General features: G+C 43.5%; 1 protein-coding gene across 4 annotated transcripts; it reads left to right on the forward strand.

The window, feature by feature from the left end:
* Positions 1-1560: 1560 nt before the first annotated feature.
* lto1 (LTO1 maturation factor of ABCE1) lies at positions 1561-19112 on the forward strand. 4 transcript variants are annotated; one of them, XM_045214341.1, is made up of 5 exons: positions 15611-16012; positions 16173-16278; positions 17869-17939; positions 18030-18168; positions 18404-19112. In XM_045214341.1, the coding sequence occupies exons 1-5, from the start codon at positions 15960-15962 to the stop codon at positions 18479-18481; spliced, it is 447 nt and encodes a 148-aa protein (XP_045070276.1). In that variant the 5' UTR covers positions 15611-15959; the 3' UTR covers positions 18482-19112. The 4 variants fall into 4 exon arrangements, 3 of the variants coding, with proteins under 3 accessions (XP_041727120.1, XP_045070276.1, XP_041727121.1); XM_041871187.2 differs by having other exon boundaries at positions 15616-16012; positions 18051-18168; XR_005998370.2 differs by lacking the exons at positions 15611-16012; positions 17869-17939; positions 18030-18168; positions 18404-19112 and adding exons at positions 1561-1863; positions 2719-2822; positions 3490-3864 and having other exon boundaries at positions 16173-16686.
* The last annotated feature ends 1249 nt before the right edge of the window (positions 19113-20361 follow it).

A 20361-nucleotide genomic window follows, 5' to 3' on the forward strand; every position in this document is an offset into this window, starting at 1 on the left:
TGAGGAGGCAATTGGTCGAGGCACGCCAACTGACTCTTACTAAGAGGTCTGGAGCAAACATTCCACGAGGCCTACCACCCAGTAAACACAACATTTTTGTCGCCATTCGATCATCAGAGGGCAGAAGCCTGTGTGAGACTATGGGAATGATACTGACTGACAAGGCATACTGATCAAAAGTAAAAAGACAACAACAGCATGGCAATATGACTTTTCCTTTTCGGTATGCCTACAATTAAATGTAGCTCTAAAAGTTAAGGCTACCATCTAATGTCGTTATCCAGCCTAGGTTCCCCTACTCACCATCACTCTCTATCACCCTGAACAGACAGCTAGCCTCCGTGCAAATAAGGAAGGCACCTGCGCAGTGCACCCAATTCAAGGTGTAAAAGTGCGCAAAAGTAGGCCTATCCTATCCAGCATACGTGTAACCTTTGAAGATGTCGTTGGCGCGAACTTCACCAACCAATTGCATGTGTCAAGGTAAGACTACATGGAGCCCACAACGCTCACGAAGACGCTTTAGAATGTAAAATTGATAATGTGGTATTGTGCGCCACCTAGTGAGTATAATGACATGGACCACTGAGTGAAAATAAATCTGGTTTACAGAATAAGTAGGCTATTTATTTTAGGCAGAGCACGGTCTGTAGTGGTTAGTCACGGGTTAGTCAGTAATCTTCAAGTAGTCTCCCGTTTAGTCGGTCAAATCGGTCAAATCATAATGTTATGAATAAAGTTAAATACATCAGTTTGATAAAAAATTCTAAACATGTATTTTGACAAATATTGTCCTACTGGAATAAGCTACCCACCGATGGACGGTCCACATAGTTTAATACTACCTGATCTGATATATTGCGCTTTGGAATGTAGGTCCTCCGCTGCATTTTCATGAATGGGGATATTTGCTCTAAATTACTGTTTAACTTTTATGTAGCCTACATTTCACATTTCACGGAGGAGTTTGTCAATTGACAACGCTTGCGCACTAAGCATCGGAAACCCTCGGTCAAAATTAGATAACAGAGGGGTAAATCTGTTATTTGTGCTTGTTGACCAAGTCCAACAAGGACATATATGCTCCTGTGCCAGAGCTGGTTTGAATTACACATGACTTGCAGTGTACACCTGGCATTTAGTGAAATAACTAAATGCTCCCCCTGATTGAGCAATGGCAAATTTAAAAAGGTTGTTGTTATATTATAATGACGAGTGGATGGCTAAACTTTAATCCAGTAGCCTATAATTCACTTCAACTTCTCAAGACCTTATAAATCACATAGGGCTATAAATCAAATGGAGTATACATATTTAAACTAAACATATCATTATAATCAATTAATTATAATACATTATGATCATCAATGTTTTGACTTTGATAACTAAAGGCCTAACTTCTCTTATAAATCCTTGGTCGTGGCATGTGCCACCAGTCACCTATGATTTTGTTGCATGTCGAGAGGGTGTGTTACGTTGTTCCAAGAATTGGCTTTGGGAAAAGGGTTATCGATCGGACTGATAAGCAGCACATTTAAAAAGGCTGGGACATTGTCTTACTAGAAAATAGCGACAGATAGAAAGAAGGCAGAGGGTCTGGGATAATAGACAGAGAACAGCATCAGGAAAGAAAATTTGACATAGTCATGAGCAAAATGACACTTGCAGTTACTGCAGTATGCATGGTCAACATATTTTTTGCAGTTGGAGTTTGTCTGCCACTGCCAGACTCCGGGCCTCATATAGCCAACGGATGGGGACAGACGGTCCGGCTCAGACATCTGTATGCGGCCAAACACGGTTTGCACTTGCTAATCAACGAGAATGGCAAGGTGCACGGATCTCCTGAGCAGAGTTCTTACAGTAAGTAGGCTACCACTATACATAGAGCAGCAATTAAACAGTTTTATTTTGTTGAGACATAGGGGCCCTATTAACTTTGCCTTTGCTTTGCCATCTTTCAATATCACTGGCAAGGTCATTCACAATATTGATTGGAGACTGCATAACCAAAATTAATATTCTGGATGGGTTGTTCTGATGAAAGAGGTGGTTACTTTTGGTTGAGCATTGTATTGGCATCCTTTGAAAAAGTCATTTGAAAACGTGTGATTATGAATTTGAAATTTGTGGATTATAAAATGGTAACTCTATTAGGTTGTACATAATACTTACATACATCAGAGATATGCCTAATAGTCAATACAATACATTTAGAAAGTGTGTAAACCTGTCTAAACTCCAAAAAGTAATATCCACTTATAAACTACACTTACTGCAGCAAAAAATGCCACTTTGAAAGCATGGTTTGATCAGGAAGCTCACTTGAACAATCTGTGGATCTATAATTGTCATCTTAACCCTGGAGAGATCCACCGCTAGAATCCACAGAGCTAAAGCCACAACAAGATCCACCTAGCCCTCTGCCTTCTCCTTCATAACATCCAAAATAAGGTCAGCTCATGACCAAATACTGAACTTTTCCCATTTCATCCCAAATTTGAGATATTATTCTGATTAAGTACAATATAAACTTATATTTCTGTCTGTTTTATATGTTTTGTCTTTGTCTTTTTATTTTATTTGTATTATCATGTGTTGTGGTTGTCTATTGGTATGTCTTTATGTATTGCTGTCACTGTTTTATTATTATTTGGAAATATAAATATATAACAATAAAAAATAAAGTAAACTGAATGACCTGTTGTGTTTATACAGGTTTGGTGGAAATCCGACCTGTAGACACAGGCTGTGTCGCAATCAAAGGAGTAGCAGCTTCGCAGTATCTCTGCATGGAAGGGAATGGAAGACTGTACGCATCCGTAAGAGCACTCACATTTGATATTTGACTGTAAAATTAACGTTCACAATGATTGGAATGACTAAAACTTCACAATTTCAGATGCAGCACCGACTTGTGAATAACAGCAATTCATAGTTTGGAGGAGCATTAATAAATCGACATTTATATAAAATTAACTTAAAAAAATTAACATACTCATTTTGAGAAAGTGTTTGTGACAGTTTATCCAATTATCTAAAAATGATCTAAAAAATCATCCTTCATCAGATGTCTATAATCTTAAGGTTTTGATATAAATGCATATAGTAAAATATAGGCAACAAAAAGATTATAGCTCATGATAGTCAAATATTTAATACCTTTCCTTGCATGAAATGTTACATTAACATTTGCATACCAGATTTAAAATACATATGGCAAATACTGAGAATTATATGGTTTATTATAGGTCATATGTCACTGCAGCAACCTTTGTCCACTGGTAGGGTATATATTTAAAAGTTAAAACCTTTTTGGAAAGGAACTGGAAAAACAACCTTGGCCTCTAGTGACTCTGTATACGCTATGCAAATAGCTCTCGAATAACTCCTGGCAGGAGTCAGTCAGGATGAAGAGGGTCTGACAAATAGCCTGTGTGTGTCACTCCATATACACTAGATGTTATTTTCTCCCTCCTCTTCCCATAGCAAACCTATATGAAAGATGACTGCTCCTTCAAGGAAAACATCCTCCCAGACGGCTACAATATTTATGTCTCCGACAAGCATGGGACCCTGGTGAGCCTGGGTGGCAGCAGGCAGAGGCTCCAAGGGCGAGACAGAGGCATTCCTGCACTGTCCCAGTTTCTGCCAAGGGTGAGCACCCTGCCCCTGGATATAACAACAGATTTGGGCTTGTCAGCCCACCCTGAGCAAGGCCCTCAGTCAGGCCTGGACATAGACACTATGGATGCCTTTGGGAAACTTTCACAGATCTCGATCCAAAGCCCCAGTTTCAATAAGAGATGAGCGACTGATGGTGCTAACATATAACCTACACTAAGAAGCTTCTATATCTACAAGGTGTCTCCAAACTCATAATTTGCACATGACATTATACACCACTCCAAACATACAGGCCCAAGAAGAACTGGATTGAAATCATTTTGTAGTATTTATTTCTAATTTTTTTTCTTCTATTTTTTTCTTTATTTAATTTTATTTACTTTTTAGCCATATTATGTAATGAAAATACTTGATCCATGTATTTTGAAAAACAAATATGGGAATTTGTATGCACTTTTTTGTCTACATTTTTGTAGATATTTGTAAATACTTATATATTTGTACAGCTTTTTATATATATATATATATATATATATATATATATATATATATATATATATACATACAGTGGGGGAAAAAAGTATTTAGTCAGCCACCAATTGTGCAAGTTCTCCCACTTAAAAAGATGAGAGAGGCCTGTCATTTTCATCATAGGTACACTTCAACTATGACAGACAAATTGAGAAAAGAAAATCCAGAAAATCACATTGTAGGATTTTTAATGAATTTATTTGCAAATTATGGTGGAAAATAAGTATTTGGTCACCTACAAACAAGCAAGATTTCTGGCTCTCACAGACCTGTAACTTCTTCTTTAAGAGGCTCCTCTGTCCTCCACTCGTTACCTGAATTAATGGCACCTGTTTGAACTTGTTATCAGTATAAAAGACACCTGTCCACAATCTCAAACAGTCACACTCCAAACTCCACTATGGCCAAGACCAAAGAGCTGTCAAAGGACACCAGAAACAAAATTGTAGACCTGCACCAGGCTGGGAAGACTGAATATGCAATAGGTAAGCAGCTTGGTTTGAAGAAATCAACTGTGGGAGCAATTATTAGGAAATGGAAGACATACAAGACCACTGATAATCTCCCTCGATGGGGCTCCACGCAAGATCTCACCCCGTGGGGTCAAAATGATCACAAGAACAGTGAGCAAAAATCCCAGAACCACACGGGGGGACCTAGTGAATGACCTGCAGAGAGCTGGGACCAAAGTAACAAAGCCTACCATCAGTAACACACTACGCCGCCAGGGACTCAAATCCTGCAGTGCGAGACGTGTCCCCCTGCTTAAGCCAGTACATGTCCAGGTCCGTCTGAAGTTTGCTAGAGTGCATTTGGATGATCCAGAAGAGGATTGGGAGAATGTCATATGGTCAGATGAAACCAAAATATAACTTTTTGGTAAAAACTCAACTCGTCGTGTTTGGAGGACAAAGAATGCTGAGTTGCATCCAAAGAACACCATACCTACTGTGAAGCATGGGGGTGGAAACATCATGCTTTGGGGCTGTTTTTCTGCAAAGGGACCAGGACGACTGATCCGTGTAAAGGAAAGAATGAATGGGGCCATGTATCGTGAGATTTTGAGTGAAAACCTCCTTCCATCAGCAAGGGCATTGAAGATGAAACGTGGCTGGGTCTTTCAGCATGACAATGATCCCAAACACACCGCCCGGGCAATGAAGGAGTGGCTTCGTAAGAAGCATTTCAAGGTCCTGGAGTGGCCTAGCCAGTCTCCAGATCTCAAGCCCATAGAAAATCTTTGGAGGGAGTTGAAAGTCCATGTTAACCAGCGACTACCCCAAAACATCACTGCTCTAGAGGAGATCTGCATGGAGGAATGGGCCAAAATACCAGCAACAGTGTGTGAAAACCTTGTGAAGACTTACAGAAAACGTTTGACCTGTGTCATTGCCAACAAAGGGTATATAACAAAGTATTGAGAAACTTTTGTTATTGACCAAATACTTATTTTCCACCATAATTTGCAAATAAATTCATTAAAAATCCTACAATGTGATTTTCTGGATTTTCTTTTCTAATTTTGTCTGTCATAGTTGACGTGTACATATGATGAAAATTACAGGCCTCTCTCATCTTTTTAAGTGGGAGAACTTGCACATTTGGTGGCTGACTAAATACTTTTTTTCCCCCACTGTATATACAGTGGGGAGAACAAGTATTTGATACACTGCCGATTTTGCAGGTTTTCCTACTTACAAAGCATGTAGAGGTCTGTAATTTTTATCATAGGTACACTTCAACCACGAGAGACGGAATCTAAAACAAAAATCCAGAAAATCACATTGTATGATTTTTAAGTAATTAATTTGCATTCTATTGCATGACATAAGTATTTGATCACCTACCAACCAGTAACATTTCCGGCTCTCACAGACCTGTTCGTTTTTCTTTAAGAAGCCCTCCTGTTCTCCACTCATTACCTGTATTAACTGCACCTGTTTGAACTCGTTACCTGTATAAAAGACACCTGTCCACACACTCAATCAAACAGACTCCAACCTCTCCACAATGGCCAAGACCAGAGAGCTGTGCAAGGACATCAAGGATACAATTGTAGACCTGCACAAGGCTGGGATGGGCTACAGGACAATAGGCAAGAAGCTTGGTGAGAAGGCAACAACTGTTGGCGCAATTATTAGAAAATGGAAGAAATTCAAGATGACGGTCAATCACCCTCTGTCTGGGGCTCCATTCAAGATCTCACCTCGTGGGGCATCAATGATCATGAGGAAGGTGAGGGATCAGCCCAGAACTACAAGACAGGACCTGGTCAATGACCTGAAGAGAGCTGGGACCACAGTTTCAAAGAAAACCAATAGTAACACACTACGCCGTCATGGATTAAAATCCTGCAACGCACGCAAGGTCCCCCTGCTCAAGCCAGCGCATGTCCAGGCCCGTCTGAAGTTTGCCAATGACCATCTGGATGATCCAGAGGAGGAATGGGAGAAGGTCATGTGGTCTGATGAGACAAAAATAGAGCTTTTTGGTCTAAACTCCACTCGCCGTGTTTGGAGGAAGAAGATGGATGAGTACAACCCCAAGAACACCATCCCAACCGTGAAGCATGGAGGTGGAAACATCATTCTTTGGGGATGCTTTTCTGCAAAGGGGTAAGGACGACTGCACCGTATTGAGGGGAGGATGGATGGGGCCATGTATCGCGAGATCTTGGCCAACAACCTCCTTCCCTCAGTAAGAGCATTGAAGATGGGTCGTGGTTGGGTCTTCCAGCATGACAACGACCCAAAACACACAGCCAGAGAAACTAAGGAGTGGTTCCGTAAGAAGCATCACAAGGTCCTGGAGTGGCCTAGCCAGTCTCCAGACCTGAACCCAATAGAAAATCTTTGGAGGGAGCTGAAAGTCTGTATTGCCCAGCGACAGCCCCGAAACCTGAAGGATCTGGAGAAGGTCTGTATGGAGGAGTGGGCCAAAATCCCTGCTGCAGTGTGTGCAAACCTGGTCAAGACCTACAGGAAACGTATGATCTCTGTAATTGCAAACAAAGGTTTTTGTACCAAATATTAAGTTCTGCTTTTCTGATGTATCAAATACTTATGTCATGCAATAAAATGCAAATTAATTACTTAAAAATCATACAATGTGATTTTCTGGATTTTAGTTTTAGGTTCTGTCTCTCACAGTTGAAGTGTACCTATGATAAAAATTACAGACCTCTACATGCTTTGTAAGTAGGAAAACCTGCAAAATCGGCAGTGTATCAAATACTTGTTCTCCCCACTGTATATATTGTGACGTCACGAGAGGCTACACAGCTTTCAGCGGGATTGCTCAAGTAGTGCAAGGAGACAAGGTTCAAACAAAACAAGGATTTTATTATAGGTCTTGGGAAATTAACGAAAATATAACAAAATTCTGTTCTCTTGTGGCTCTTTAAGGGTTAACAGTTCAGGGATGTCTCTTCCACATCCAAAATCATAATTCTCACTCGCTCAGATAACTTTTCCCCAGCCTTACTGTAGTCCACGTTGCAGCTAGTGGCCAACCCAGCAAAAAGTCCTTCCAAATGTCTCTCACGTATTTCCACAGGTGCATATATCCAAAGGTGAGTATTTCCCAAAGGTAAGTATCTCCAAATCCTTATATTCCTCATGGAAGTGGACGTGCAGCACTCTTGTCCTCCCGAGAGCCCAGCTTGGAGACTGTGTCTCTTCCCTTCCCAAACCTTCAGCTCATCAGCTCCTCATTTGTTTCAGCTGCGTGGGAAGATTGGCCATAGAGGGGTGGAGTTCCCGACCATACCAGCAGATGGAGCCATAGCTGTCTGGGTTTGCAGCCACCTCAGGGGATGTAACGTCCCTCCAGGACACAGCCTCTCGTGACATCACACATCCCCCCTCCTCGGGACCGACGTCCTCGTCGGGGTAAAGGCAGCGAAGAAGGCATCACGCCGGGAGAGGGCGTCTGCATTGCCGTGGTGCTTGCCAGACTGCTCTCTCTTCAACTCCTCCAACTCTAGGACCAGGGACTCAGCCTCCTGTTGTCTCTCCTTGAGTTTCTTACTGAACGCATCAGCCTTGGTTTTAGCAGAGTTTAGCTTCTGTTGAGCAGCTTTCAGTTCCTTCTCTCTCTCTGCCTCCGCATTCTTCATCTTGTTCTCCAACACCTTGTACTTCTCCTCTGCCTTCTTCTGGACCTCCTTACTACTGCGCAGGGTCTCCTCACACTCCTCGATGGTCCTGCGCAGCCTCTCCAGCTCCTCCGGTTGCTTAGGGAAGGAGCTCTGTTGGAGTTTAGCCTGGAGGATATCTAACTCTTCTGTCTTCATGTCTAACTGTTGCTTTAACAAACGATACCTCTCAGCGGTCCCCTTCAGACCAGACAGTTCTTTGTCCAGATTCTGTAGCTCCGTCTCTGTGTCGGTCTGGGCACCTGCCATCCCTATCAGAGCCCGGGCGGGAGTGAGTAACTCGGAGGATTGCACCGGAGCCTTCCCAGGATGAGTCTTGCCTCTCCGTTTCCGAGGTACTCGGGTTATCCTCTCCTGAGACTCTCTCCAGAGTGGGTAAAAGGCTGGGCAGTCTCGTCCAATTAGGACAGGGACGGGGAGGGAATCAACCACCCCCGCCGTCGTGTGTATGGTTCCCCGTGTGCTGGTCATTGTAAGTTCAGTAATGGGGTATTCTCTGGTGTCCCCATGGACACAGGAAACTGGGAGGACTTTCCCCGGGGTCAGACACGTTGGGCCCACCAAATCCTTACGCACCAGGGTGGCCCGGCTACCAGAATCTAGTAAGGCCTCCACATCATGGTGATTCACAGTTACCGGGCAGGTGGGGGGTCGATCTGGGCCGCCATCTACGACTCCCAAGAGCGAGGCAAAACCGGTGTGTGGGTGCTGAGCTGGAGGACTCCGCAGTGGGCATAGGTTCATCGGCTGGTTTCCCACACTGCCAGGAGATATGTCCCATCTCCCCACACCGGTAACACTGTCGAAGTTTCCCCCTCCTGGTGTACTCTTCTTGGACCCGCCTGGTTTCTGGCTCCCCCTGGAGCCGGGATAAGTCCTGACGTGGCTGGGTTCGAGACCTTGGGGTCCTTTGGACGGGTTCTTCCCATTTGTGGTGGGGCCGCACTCCTGGGGTCTTTTCGGGAAGCATTCAGCATCTCCGCTGTGGACTGGTACTTTTCCACAGCTTCCACGGTCAGATCAGCCGTGGTCAAGGCCTGTTGACTGATGAACCGTTTTGCCTCATAAGGCAGGGCGCGTGAGGTAACGATCCACCACAACGGCCTCCACCACCGCCGCTGCTGTATTCCTCTGCGGATCCAGCCATTTCCTTGCGATTCGGACAAGTTCATGCATCTGCGCCCGAGGAGGTTGGTCTGGTTGGAAGGTCCAGCTGTGAAAGCGCTGGGCCATACCAAACTTTGTGAGTCCATATCTGCTGAGGATCTCAGCCTTCAGGGCATCATAGTCAGTAACCTGGTCAGGGCCCAGGTCCCGGACAGCATTCAGCGATTCCCGGTTAGAAAGGGGGCTAACAGACCAACCCACTGTTGCTTGGGCCAGGCTTCCCTAGTGGCCGTGGCCTCAAATGCATGCAGGTATGCCTCAATGTCATCGGTAGCTCCCATCTTAGATATAAAGTCACTTGCCTTTATTGGGCGGGTATTTTGGACCACCCTCTGTCTCTGCAACTGCAATTCCTCTGCCTTCAGAAGGTTGGCTTTCTTTTGCTCCTCCAAGAGAGCCACGTTTGCTTGCATCTGGGCTTGCTGGCCAGCAACAAGGGCTTTCAATATGTCCTCCATTTCAGTCGGCGGGGAGCCTACGGCCAACTTGGAAAACTGGGTGATCAAACCTTCGGTATCCTCCTCTGACATGCACTATTAACGCTTGAGCGTGCCCGTATTCTCCACCATCTGTGACGTCACGAGAGGCTACACAGCTTTCAGCGGGATTGCTCAAGTAGTGCAAGGAGACAAGGTTCAAACAAAACAAGGATTTTATTATAGGTCTTGGGAAATTAACGAAAATATAACAAAATTCTGTTCTCTTGTGGCTCTTTAAGGGTTAACAGTTCAGGGATGTCTCTTCCACATCCAAAATCATAATTCTCACTCGCTCAGATAACTTTTCCCCAGCCTTACTGTAGTCCACGTTGCAGCTAGTGGCCAACCCAGCAAAAAGTCCTTCCAAATGTCTCTCACGTATTTCCACAGGTGCATATATCCAAAGGTGAGTATTTCCCAAAGGTAAGTATCTCCAAATCCTTATATTCCTCATGGAAGTGGACGTGCAGCACTCTTGTCCTCCCGAGAGCCCAGCTTGGAGACTGTGTCTCTTCCCTTCCCAAACCTTCAGCTCATCAGCTCCTCATTTGTTTCAGCTGCGTGGGAAGATTGGCCATAGAGGGGGTGGAGTTCCCGACCATACCAGCAGATGGAGCCATAGCTGTCTGGGTTTGCAGCCACCTCAGGGGGATGTAACGTCCCTCCAGGACACAGCCTCTCGTGACATCACAAATATATATATATATATATATATATATATATATATATATATATATATATATAATGCATTTAGCTTAAGCCTTAATTTTAACTCGTATGTGTTTGCAGTTACATTTTCAAATTGACCAAAGACATACATGTGAAATAATATGTCATAATGTTATTGGAATGCATTTTGATCATTCCATCAGTCATCAGCTCTAGAAAGCCATATTGATGATTCGTTTCTCACAGCTATTTTTCGTTCAACAAGATTACCACATGCCACAAGCTGTGTGCAAAAAAGGTGTTTATTATTGGGACACAATGTAGTAAATTGTAGCACACTGAATGTTTTCGAAGTCACACAATTCTTTATCAGTTTTGGAACTCTAAAAAACATCATTATCATTCATTCCTCTTGCACGCTCTTGAGTTTGTCCAGAGTAGCTTTGATGATTCAGTGTATGGGCTTATTGTACACTTGAACGCCTATCATTCATACAACAGTATCAGAGATGTAATCTGTGATAGTATTTTATTATGATTATTTCAAATATGACTTGTCACAGGGGGTTGTTTGTACATTTGACATTTTAGTCATTTAGCAGACGCTCTTATCCAGAGCGACTTACAGTTAGTGCATTCATCTTAAGATAGCTAGGTGGGACAACCACATACAGTGGGGGAAAAAAGTATTTAGTCAGCCACCAATTGTGCAAGTTCTCCCACTTAAAAAGATGAGAGAGGCCTGTAATTTTCATCATAGGTACACGTCAACTATGACAGACAAATTGAGGAAATAAAAATCCAGAAAATCACATTGTAGGATTTTTTATGAATTTATTTGCAAATTATGGTGGAAAATAAGTATTTGGTCACCTACAAACAAGCAAGATTTCTGGCTCTCGCAGACCTGTAACTTCTTCTTTAAGAGGCTCCTCTGTCCTCCACTCGTTACCTGTATTAATGGCACCTGTTTGAACTTGTTATCAGAATAAAAGACACCTGTCCACAACCTCAAACAGTCACACTCCAAACTCCACTATGGCCAAGACCAAAGAGCTGTCAAAGGACACCAGAAACAAAATTGTAGACCTGCACCAGGCTGGGAAGACTGAATATGCAATAGGTAAGCAGCTTGGTTTGAAGAAATCAATTGTGGGAGCAATTATTAGGAAATGGAAGACATACAAGACCACTGATAATCTCCCTCGATCTGGGGCTCCACGCAAGATCTCACCCTGTGGGGTCAAAATGATCACAAGAACGGTGAGCAAAAATCCCAGAACCACACGGGGGGACCTAGTGAATGACCTGCAGAGAGCTGGGACCAAAGTAACAAAGCCTACCATCAGTAACACACTACGCCGCCAGGGACTCAAAATCTGCAGTGCCAGACGTGTCCCCCTGCTTAAGCCAGTACATATCCAGGCCCATCTGAAGTTTGCTAGAGTGCATTTGGATGATCCAGAAGAGGATTGGGAGAATGTCATATGGTCAGATGAAACCAAAATATAACTTTTTGGTAAAAACTCAACTCGTCGTGTTTGGAGGACAAAGAATGCTGAGTTGCATCTAAAGAACACCATACCTACTGTGAAGCATGGGGGTGGAAACATCATGCTTTGGGGCTGTTTTTCTGCAAAGGGACCAGGACGACTGATCCGTGTAAAGGAAAGAATGAATGGGGCCATGTATCGTGAGATTTTGAGTGAAAACCTCCTTCCATCAGCAAGGGCATTGAAGATGAAACATGGCTGGGTCTTTCAGCATGAGAATGATCCCAAACACACCGCCCGGGCAACGAAGGAGTGGCTTCGTAAGAAGCATTTCAAGGTCCTGGAGTGGCCTAGCCAGTCTCCAGATCTCAAGCCCATAGAAGATCTTTGGAGGGAGTTGAAAGTCCGTGTTGCCCAGCGACAGCCCCAAAACATCACTGCTCTAGAGGAGATCTGCATGGAGGAATGGGCCAAAATACCAGCAACAGTGTGTGAAAATCTTGTGAAGACTTACAGAAAACGTTTGACCTGTGTCATTGCCAACAAAGGGTATATAACAAAGTATTGAGAAACTTTTGTTATTGACCAAATACTTATTTTCCACCATAATTTGCTAATAAATTCATTAAAAATCCTACAATGTGATTTTCTGGAGAAAAAAAATCTCATTTTGTCTGTCATAGTTGACGTGTACCTATGATGAAAATGACAGGCCTCTCTCATCTTTTTAAGTGGGAGAACTTGCACAATTGGTGGCTGACTAAATACTTTTTTCCCCCACTGTATCACAGACATAGTAAGTACACTTTTCCTCAGTAAAGTAGCTATCAGCAAATTATTTAAGATACTCTTTGAAGAAGTAGGGTTTCAGGTGCTTTCGGAAGATGGGAAGGGAAGGGGGGGGGGGGTCAATGTAAATAGTCCGGGTGGCCATTTGATGAAATGTTCAGCAGTCTTATGGCTTGGGGGTAGAAGCTGTTAAGGAGCCTTTTGGACCTAGACTTGGTGCTCCGGTACCACTTGCCGTGCGGTAGCAGAGAGAACAGTCTATGACTTGGGTGACTGGAGTCTTTGACCATTTTTGGACCTTCCTCTGACACCGCCTAGTATCGAGGTCCTGGATAGCAGGAAGCTTGGCCCCAGTGATGTACTGGGCCATATGCACAGCCCTCTGTAGCGCCTTACGGTCGGATGCCGAGCAGTTGCCATAACAGGCGGTGATGCAACCGGTCAGGATGCTCTCGATGGTGCAGCTGTATAACTTTTTGAGGATCTGGGGACCCATGCCAAATCCTTTCAGTCTCCTGAGGTGGAATGGACCACGATAGTTTGTTGGTGATGTGGACACCAAGGAACTTGAAGCTCTCGACCCGCTCCACTACAGCCCCGTCGATGTGAATGGGAGCGTGTTCGGCCCTCCTTTTCCTGTAGTCCACGATCAGCTCCTTTGTCTTGCTCACGTTGAGGGAGAGGTTGTTGTCCTGGCACCACACTGCCAGGTCTCTGACCTCCTCCCTATAGGCTGTCTCATAATTGTCAGTGATAAGGCCTACCACCGTTGTGTCGTCAGAAACTTAATGATGGTGTTGGAGTCGTGCTTGGCCACGCTGTCGTGGGTGAACAGAGAGTACAGGAGGGGACTAAGCATGCACCCCTGAGGGGCCCCTATGTTGAGGATCAGCATGGCAGATGTTGTTGTCTACCCTTACCACCTGGAAGTCCAGGATCGAGTTGCAGAGGGAGGTGTTTAGTCCCAGGGTCCTTAGCTTAGTGATGAGCTTTGTGGGCACTATGGTGTTGAACGCTGAGCTGTAGTCGATGAACAGCATTCTCACATAGTTGTTCCTTTTGTCCAGGTGGGAAAGGGCAGTGTGGAGTTCAATTGAGATTGCGTCATGTGTGGATCTGTTGGGGCGGTATGCGAATTGGAGTGGGTCTAGGGTTTCCGGGATGATGGTGTTAATGTGAGCCATGAACAGCCTTTCAAAGCACTTCATGGCTACCGATGTGAGTGCTACGGGGCGGTAGTCATTAAGGCAGGTTACCTTCGTGTTCTTGGGCACAGGGACTATGGTGGTCTGCTTGAAACATGTAGGTTTTACAGACTCAGTCAGGGAGCGGTTAAAAATGTCAGTGAAGACACTTGCCAGTTGGTCCGCGCATGCTCTGAGTACACGTCCTGGTAATCCATTTGGCCCTGCAGCCTTGTGAATGTTGACCTGTTTAAAGGTATTGCTCACATCGGCAACGGACAGCGTGATCACACAGTTCTGGAACAGCTGGTGCTCTCATGCATGCTTCAGTGTTGCTTGCCTCGAAGTGAGCATAAAATACATTTAGCCCGTCTGGTAGGCTTGCGTCACTGGGAGCTTGTGGCTGGGTTTCCCTTTGTACTTCAGAATAATTTGCAAGCCCTGCCACAGCCTAGAGACCAGAGGTGGCAGAACAGAGTGCTCGGGTTGGGGTGTAGGGTTTGTGCATAGCCTGAAGGTAGGGAGGGGCAGTAGCCCTCTGGTCCTCTGTAGCTCAATTGGTAGAGCATGGTGCTTGTAACGCCAGGGTAGTGGGTTCGATCCCCGGGACCCCCCATACCTAAAAAATGTATGCACACATGACTGTAAGTAAAAGCGTCTGCTAAATGGCATATTATTATTATTATTATTAGCCTACTAAAGATATAACACAAATATACCACCATAGGGAAAGTACTAGGCCAGTATGATAACTGATAGGTCTACCCATGCATGGACAGAAATGCAGCGAATCCTGTTATTTTTTCATCAATGTTTTGTCATTCATATATACAAATAAATATTTGTTTGTTTTCTGTATTTTCCGGCAGCTTTCATCTCCTGGTAGGCCTTTTTAGGGTAAAGGAAATGCGGACCTTCCTTGCACTCCGTGGTGGAAAAAGTACTCAATTGTCATACTTGAGTAAAAGTAAAGATACCTTAATAGAAAATGACTCAAGTAAAAGTGAAAGTCACAGAGTAAAATACTACTTGAGTAAAAGTCTAAAAGTAGTTGGTTTTAAATATACTTAAGTATAAAAAATAAATGGAATTGCTCAAATGTACTTAAGTATCAAAAGTAAAAGTATAAATCGTTTCAAATTCCTTATATTAAGCAAGCCAGACAGCACAATTTTCTTTTTTTATTGACGGATAGCCAGGGGCACACTCCAACACTCAGACATAATTTACAAACGAAGCACTTGTGTTTAATGAGTCTGCCAGATCAGAGACAGCAGGGATGGCCAGGGATGTTCTCTTGATATGTGTGTGAATTGGACCATTTTCCTGTCAAAATTAAACGAGTACTTTTGGGTGTCAGGGAAAATGTATGGAGTAAAAAATACATTATTTTCATTAGCAATATAGTGAAGTAAAAGTTGCCAAAAATATAAATAGTAAAGTAAAGTACAGATACCCCAAAACACTACTTAAGTAGCACTTTAAAGTATTTTTACTTAAGTACTTTACACCACTGCTTGCACTGGGTGCTGCTAGAGCATAGAGTCATTGAGATACCTTCATTGGCTGTTATTACGTGGCACTGTCCATGGTGTTAGTCGTCATGTTCATTGCGATATGTGACAATGTAGCGCTAAATGTAATGTTTATTTTCAGCACTAGCATCTCTTTACTGCTTTTAACTGGAACCTCGGCTCCAACAAACTCCAACACAGTAGATGGCAGTGATGCGCGAGCTAACTGTTGGGCTGTCCAAAGCAATGCTGTAGCCACAAACTGATGTTTGCGGAAGCGACAGATGTTGGCTAGATAGCTAACCAAGTAAACATTTTAATAGGCGATACTCTTTTAATACTCTTCGAAAATGGCCCACAAAAGTGAAGATTTATTTGACTGTATTCTCATGGCTGACGACAGGTAGGCTAAACACTGCCTTGCTCTAGTTTATTTAGCTAGCTAACGTTAACTAGCTAGCCAGTACTAGCATGACGCCTGTCTGTTTATAGTTAACGTTAGCTAGCTAGTTAGAGTTGGAACAATGTTCATTGATTAACGTATGAGTTTTTATTAATTTCAGGTTCCATGGAGAGGGGTACCGCGAGGGGTTCGATGAAGGCACGCGACAAGGAATGATTGATGGTCGTAAACATGGAGCATCACATGGCGCCAAGCTTTCAATGGAGGCAAGTTGAGCATCACTCACCCAAGGTCATGTCTAAATTGACGTCAAAAGTTGATATTTTTTTGCATTTGAGCTAAACCTAACGATTTGCCTAACCTTAACCTAATTATCCTAACATGCTACGTTAATTATCGTAACCTACCGCGTAAATTCTAACATGCTACAAAAAGTCAATTCTGACATAAACTGTAAACCATCTAGTCAACAAAATTACACATTGGTTTCCTTACCCTGTAAGCAGTCTATGGACAAGGTATGACAGCAATCCATGATTTGGTTTAGTTTCGCTGGCACTGCTTCCCCATGCTAACGTTCTTCCAAGTCGGGAATGGAGTAAGTATCAAATCAAATTTTATTGGTCACATGCGCCCAATACAACAGGTGCAGACATCACAGTGAAATGCTTACTTGCAGCCCTTAACCAACAGTGCATTTATTTTTAACAAAAAAAGTAAAAATAAAACAACAACAAAAAAAGTGTTGAGAAAAAAAAGAGCAGAAGTAAAATAAATTAACAGTAGGGAGGCTATATATACAGGGGGGTACCGGTGCAGAGTCAATGTGCGGGGGCACCGGCTAGTTGAGGTAGTTGAAGTAATATGTACATGTGGGTAGAGTTAAAGTGACTATGCATAAATAATTAACAGAGTAGCAGCAGCGTAAAAAGGATGGGGTGGGGGGGCAGTGCAAATAGTCAGGGTAGCCATGATTAGCTGTTCAGGAGTCTTATGGTTTGGGGTAGAAGCTGTTGAGAAGTCTTTTGGACCTAGACTTGGCACTCCGGTACCGCTTGCCGTGCGGTAGCAGAGAGAACAGTCTATGACTAGGGTGGCTGGAGTCTTTGACAATTTTGAGGGCCTTCCTCTGACACCGCCTGGTATAGAGGTCCTGGATGGCAGAAAGCTTGGCCCCAGTGATGTACTGGGCCGTACGCACTACCCTCTGTAGTGCCTTGCGGTCGGAGGCCAAGCAGTTGCCATACCAGGCGGTGATGCAACCAGTCAGGATACTCTCGATGGTGCAGCTTTAGAATTTTTTGAGGATCTGAGGACCCATGCCAAATCTTTTCAGTCTCCTGAGGGGGAATAGGCTTTGTCGTGCCCTCTTCACGACTGTCTTGGTGTGTTTGGACCATGATAGTTCGTTGGTGATGTGGACACCAAGGAACTTGAAGCTCTCAACCTGTTCCACTACAGCCCCGTCGATGAGAATGGGGGCGTGCTCAGTCCTCTTTTTTTTCCTGTAGTCCACAATCCCATTGCCAAGTAAAGGTTGGTTTAAAATTCTCTGTGCTATGCTTAACATGACCTACGTAATAACGCCTATCATCCAGCTGGAACAGTAATAATGACTAGTAACTATTTTTAATAGCTAGTCAAAACCCCAGGGCAGACATGGCAAGCCAGTGTTGTTACAGCAGCTGATTGCTACTCAGCTGAAGTCATACATATGATTTTGTTAAATGCACATTACATGTATATGCTTACTGGTTTGTGAAAACAGCTTAGTTAAATAAGTGTGATTTGTGTTTTTACAACTAATTTCTCCCCAACTACAGATAACTTTCTAAACTACTCACCTCATTTTATAGGTTTCCTTCTATTATGGATTTGGAATCACTTGGAAATGCCTTCTTCAAAACAACACAGATGTGAAGTCCAGGTTTGACCTCTCATCAGCAGTAATAAAATACCTATCAACTCATTAGTCACTTGTTCCTGTTGGCTTTCATGCAAATAAAATGATCTTCAGTTTGTCTATTTTATGTTTAAGAAAAAGGCTGAAAGCTTTGGAATCTCTTCTTGGGTTGATTCAAAAGTTCCCCCATGAAGAACCTCATTATGAAAATCTCCAGGAGGACATGGAGAAGGTTCGGGCCAAGTTTAGACAGGTAGGACTATCTCACTCAAACCACAAGTCAATTGTGTGAATAAGCTCTTAGAAACAAACAAATGGTTGACTCAACCATTTTTCAATGTGAAGGTTCATGGCCTTTAGATTATCCATGACCTAAACTGACCACTGGTTAGCAGTGTTTTTCATGCTCTTATTTTGATGTCTAAACTAATGTCTACTGAAAAACAAGGTACTGATCTTTGGCTCTCCTTAATCTCTTTCACCTTTAGGTCTGCTCTCTTTTAAATGTGCCAACAGACTTCAGTGATTATGTGAAGACTGGAGGGTCTGGAGGGATATCCTTCTGAAGAGAACTGGCAACCCTGAAGTCAACAGCTTGTGGATCTCAAGGGGGTTCCTTGAATGCAACCTTTCCTGTGAAGCATTGTGGCTTTGAAGACGAGAAGATAGGAGAACAGTTGAGGAGGAGGAACCTGGAGGTGGGCCTGCTTTTATGTAAACAGGAGGTCCTGAGTTGGTCTGTAGTGTAGTTAACTGACTTTTAACGGGTGGAGCATGAAGTATGCTATCGATTGGTACTATGAAGAATTGGTGTTTACGAATGACAAAGGTTAGGATATCAATTGATGGGGCATCAGTCTATTTTAGAAATATGGAGTGCCACTGAAAACACAAAAGTGAACTGAAAGTGCTACATAGGCCTAACTGGTATTATATAGACCATAGTCCTGGATGTTTAGTGCTTTGTCTGGGTGGTAAGAGAGAGCTGAGTTGCATCAATTATTTTGTCATTCTAAGGATTCTATATAAAACAAGTGAATGTTTTATTTATTTTATCTACAGGAATCATGATGTACACTCTTTGGAAAAAAGGTTCCAAATGGAACCAATAAGGGTTCTATTGCTTGCTTCATATATACAGTGAGGGAAAAAAGTATTTGATCCCCTGCTGATTTTGTACGTTTGCCCACTGACAAAGACATGATTAGTCTATAATTTTTATGGTAGGTTTATTTGAACAGTGAGAGACAGAATAACAACAACAAAAAATCCAGAAAAACGCATGTCAAAAATGTTATAAATTGATTTGCATTTTAATGAGGGAAATAAGTATTTGACCCCTCTGCAAAACATGACTTAGTACTTGGTGGCAAAACCCTTGTTGGCAATCACAGAGGTCAGACGTTTCTTGTAGTTGGCCACCAGGTTTGCACACATCTCAGGAGGGATTTTGTTCCACTCCTCTTTGCAGATCTTCTCCAAGTCATTAAGGTTTTGAGGCTGACGTTTGGCAACTCGAACCTTCAGCTCCCTCCACAGATTTTCTATGGGATTAAGGTCTGGAGACTGGCTAGGCCACTCCAGGACCTTAATGTGCTTCTTCTTGAGCCACTCCTTTGTTGCCTTGGCCGTGTGTTTTGGGTCATTGTCATGCTGGAATACCCATCCACGACCCATTTTCAATGCCCTGGCTGAGGGAAGGAGGTTCTCACCCAAGATTTGACGGTACATGGCCCCGTCCATCGTCCCTTTGATGCGGTGAAGTTGTCCTGTCCCCTTAGCAGAAAAACACCCCCAAAGCATAATGTTTCCACCTCCATGTTTGACGGTGGGGATGGTGTACTTGGGGTCATAGGCAGCATTCCTCCTCCTCCAAACACGGCGAGTTGAGTTGATGCAAAAGAGCTCCATTTTGGTCTCATCTGACCACAACACTTTCACCCAGTTCTCCTCTGAATCATTCAGATGTTCATTGGCAAACTTCAGACGGCCCTGTATATGTGCTTTCTTGAGCAGGGGAACCTTGCGGGCGCTGCAGGATTTCAGTCCTTCACGGTGTAGTGTGTTACCAATTGTTTTCTTGGTGAAAATGGTCCCAGCTGCCTTGAGATCGTTGACAAGATCCTCCCGTGTAGTTCTGGGCTGATTCCTCACTGTTCTCATGATCATTGCAACTCCACAAGGTGAGATCTTGCATGGAGCCCCAGGCCGAGAGAGATTGACAGTTATTTTGTGTTTCTTCCATTTGCGAATAATCGCACCAACTGTTGTCACCTTCTCACCAAGCTGCTTGGCGATGGTCTTGTAGCCCATTCCAGCCTTGTGTAGGTCTACAATCTTGTCCCTGACATCCTTGGTGAGCTCTTTGGTCTTGGCCATGGTGGAGAGTTTGGAATCTGATTGATTGATTGCTTCTGTGGACAGGTGTCTTTTATACAGGTAACAA

Source organism: Coregonus clupeaformis, unplaced genomic scaffold, assembly GCF_020615455.1.
Source record: "Coregonus clupeaformis isolate EN_2021a unplaced genomic scaffold, ASM2061545v1 scaf0238, whole genome shotgun sequence".
Lineage (NCBI taxonomy): Eukaryota > Metazoa > Chordata > Actinopteri > Salmoniformes > Salmonidae > Coregonus > Coregonus clupeaformis.

Excerpts from the sequence above, each read along its gene's own strand:
- lto1 (XM_041871186.2), top strand. The coding sequence starts at position 1,647 with ATGAGCAAAATGACACTTGCAGTTACTGCAGTATGCATGGTCAACATA. Across the intron at positions 1,864-2,718 it reads TCCTGAGCAGAGTTCTTACA|GTTTGGTGGAAATCCGACCT; the intron begins GTAAGTAGGCTA and ends GTGTTTATACAG. Across the intron at positions 2,823-3,489 it reads ATGGAAGACTGTACGCATCC|CAAACCTATATGAAAGATGA; the intron begins GTAAGAGCACTC and ends CTCTTCCCATAG.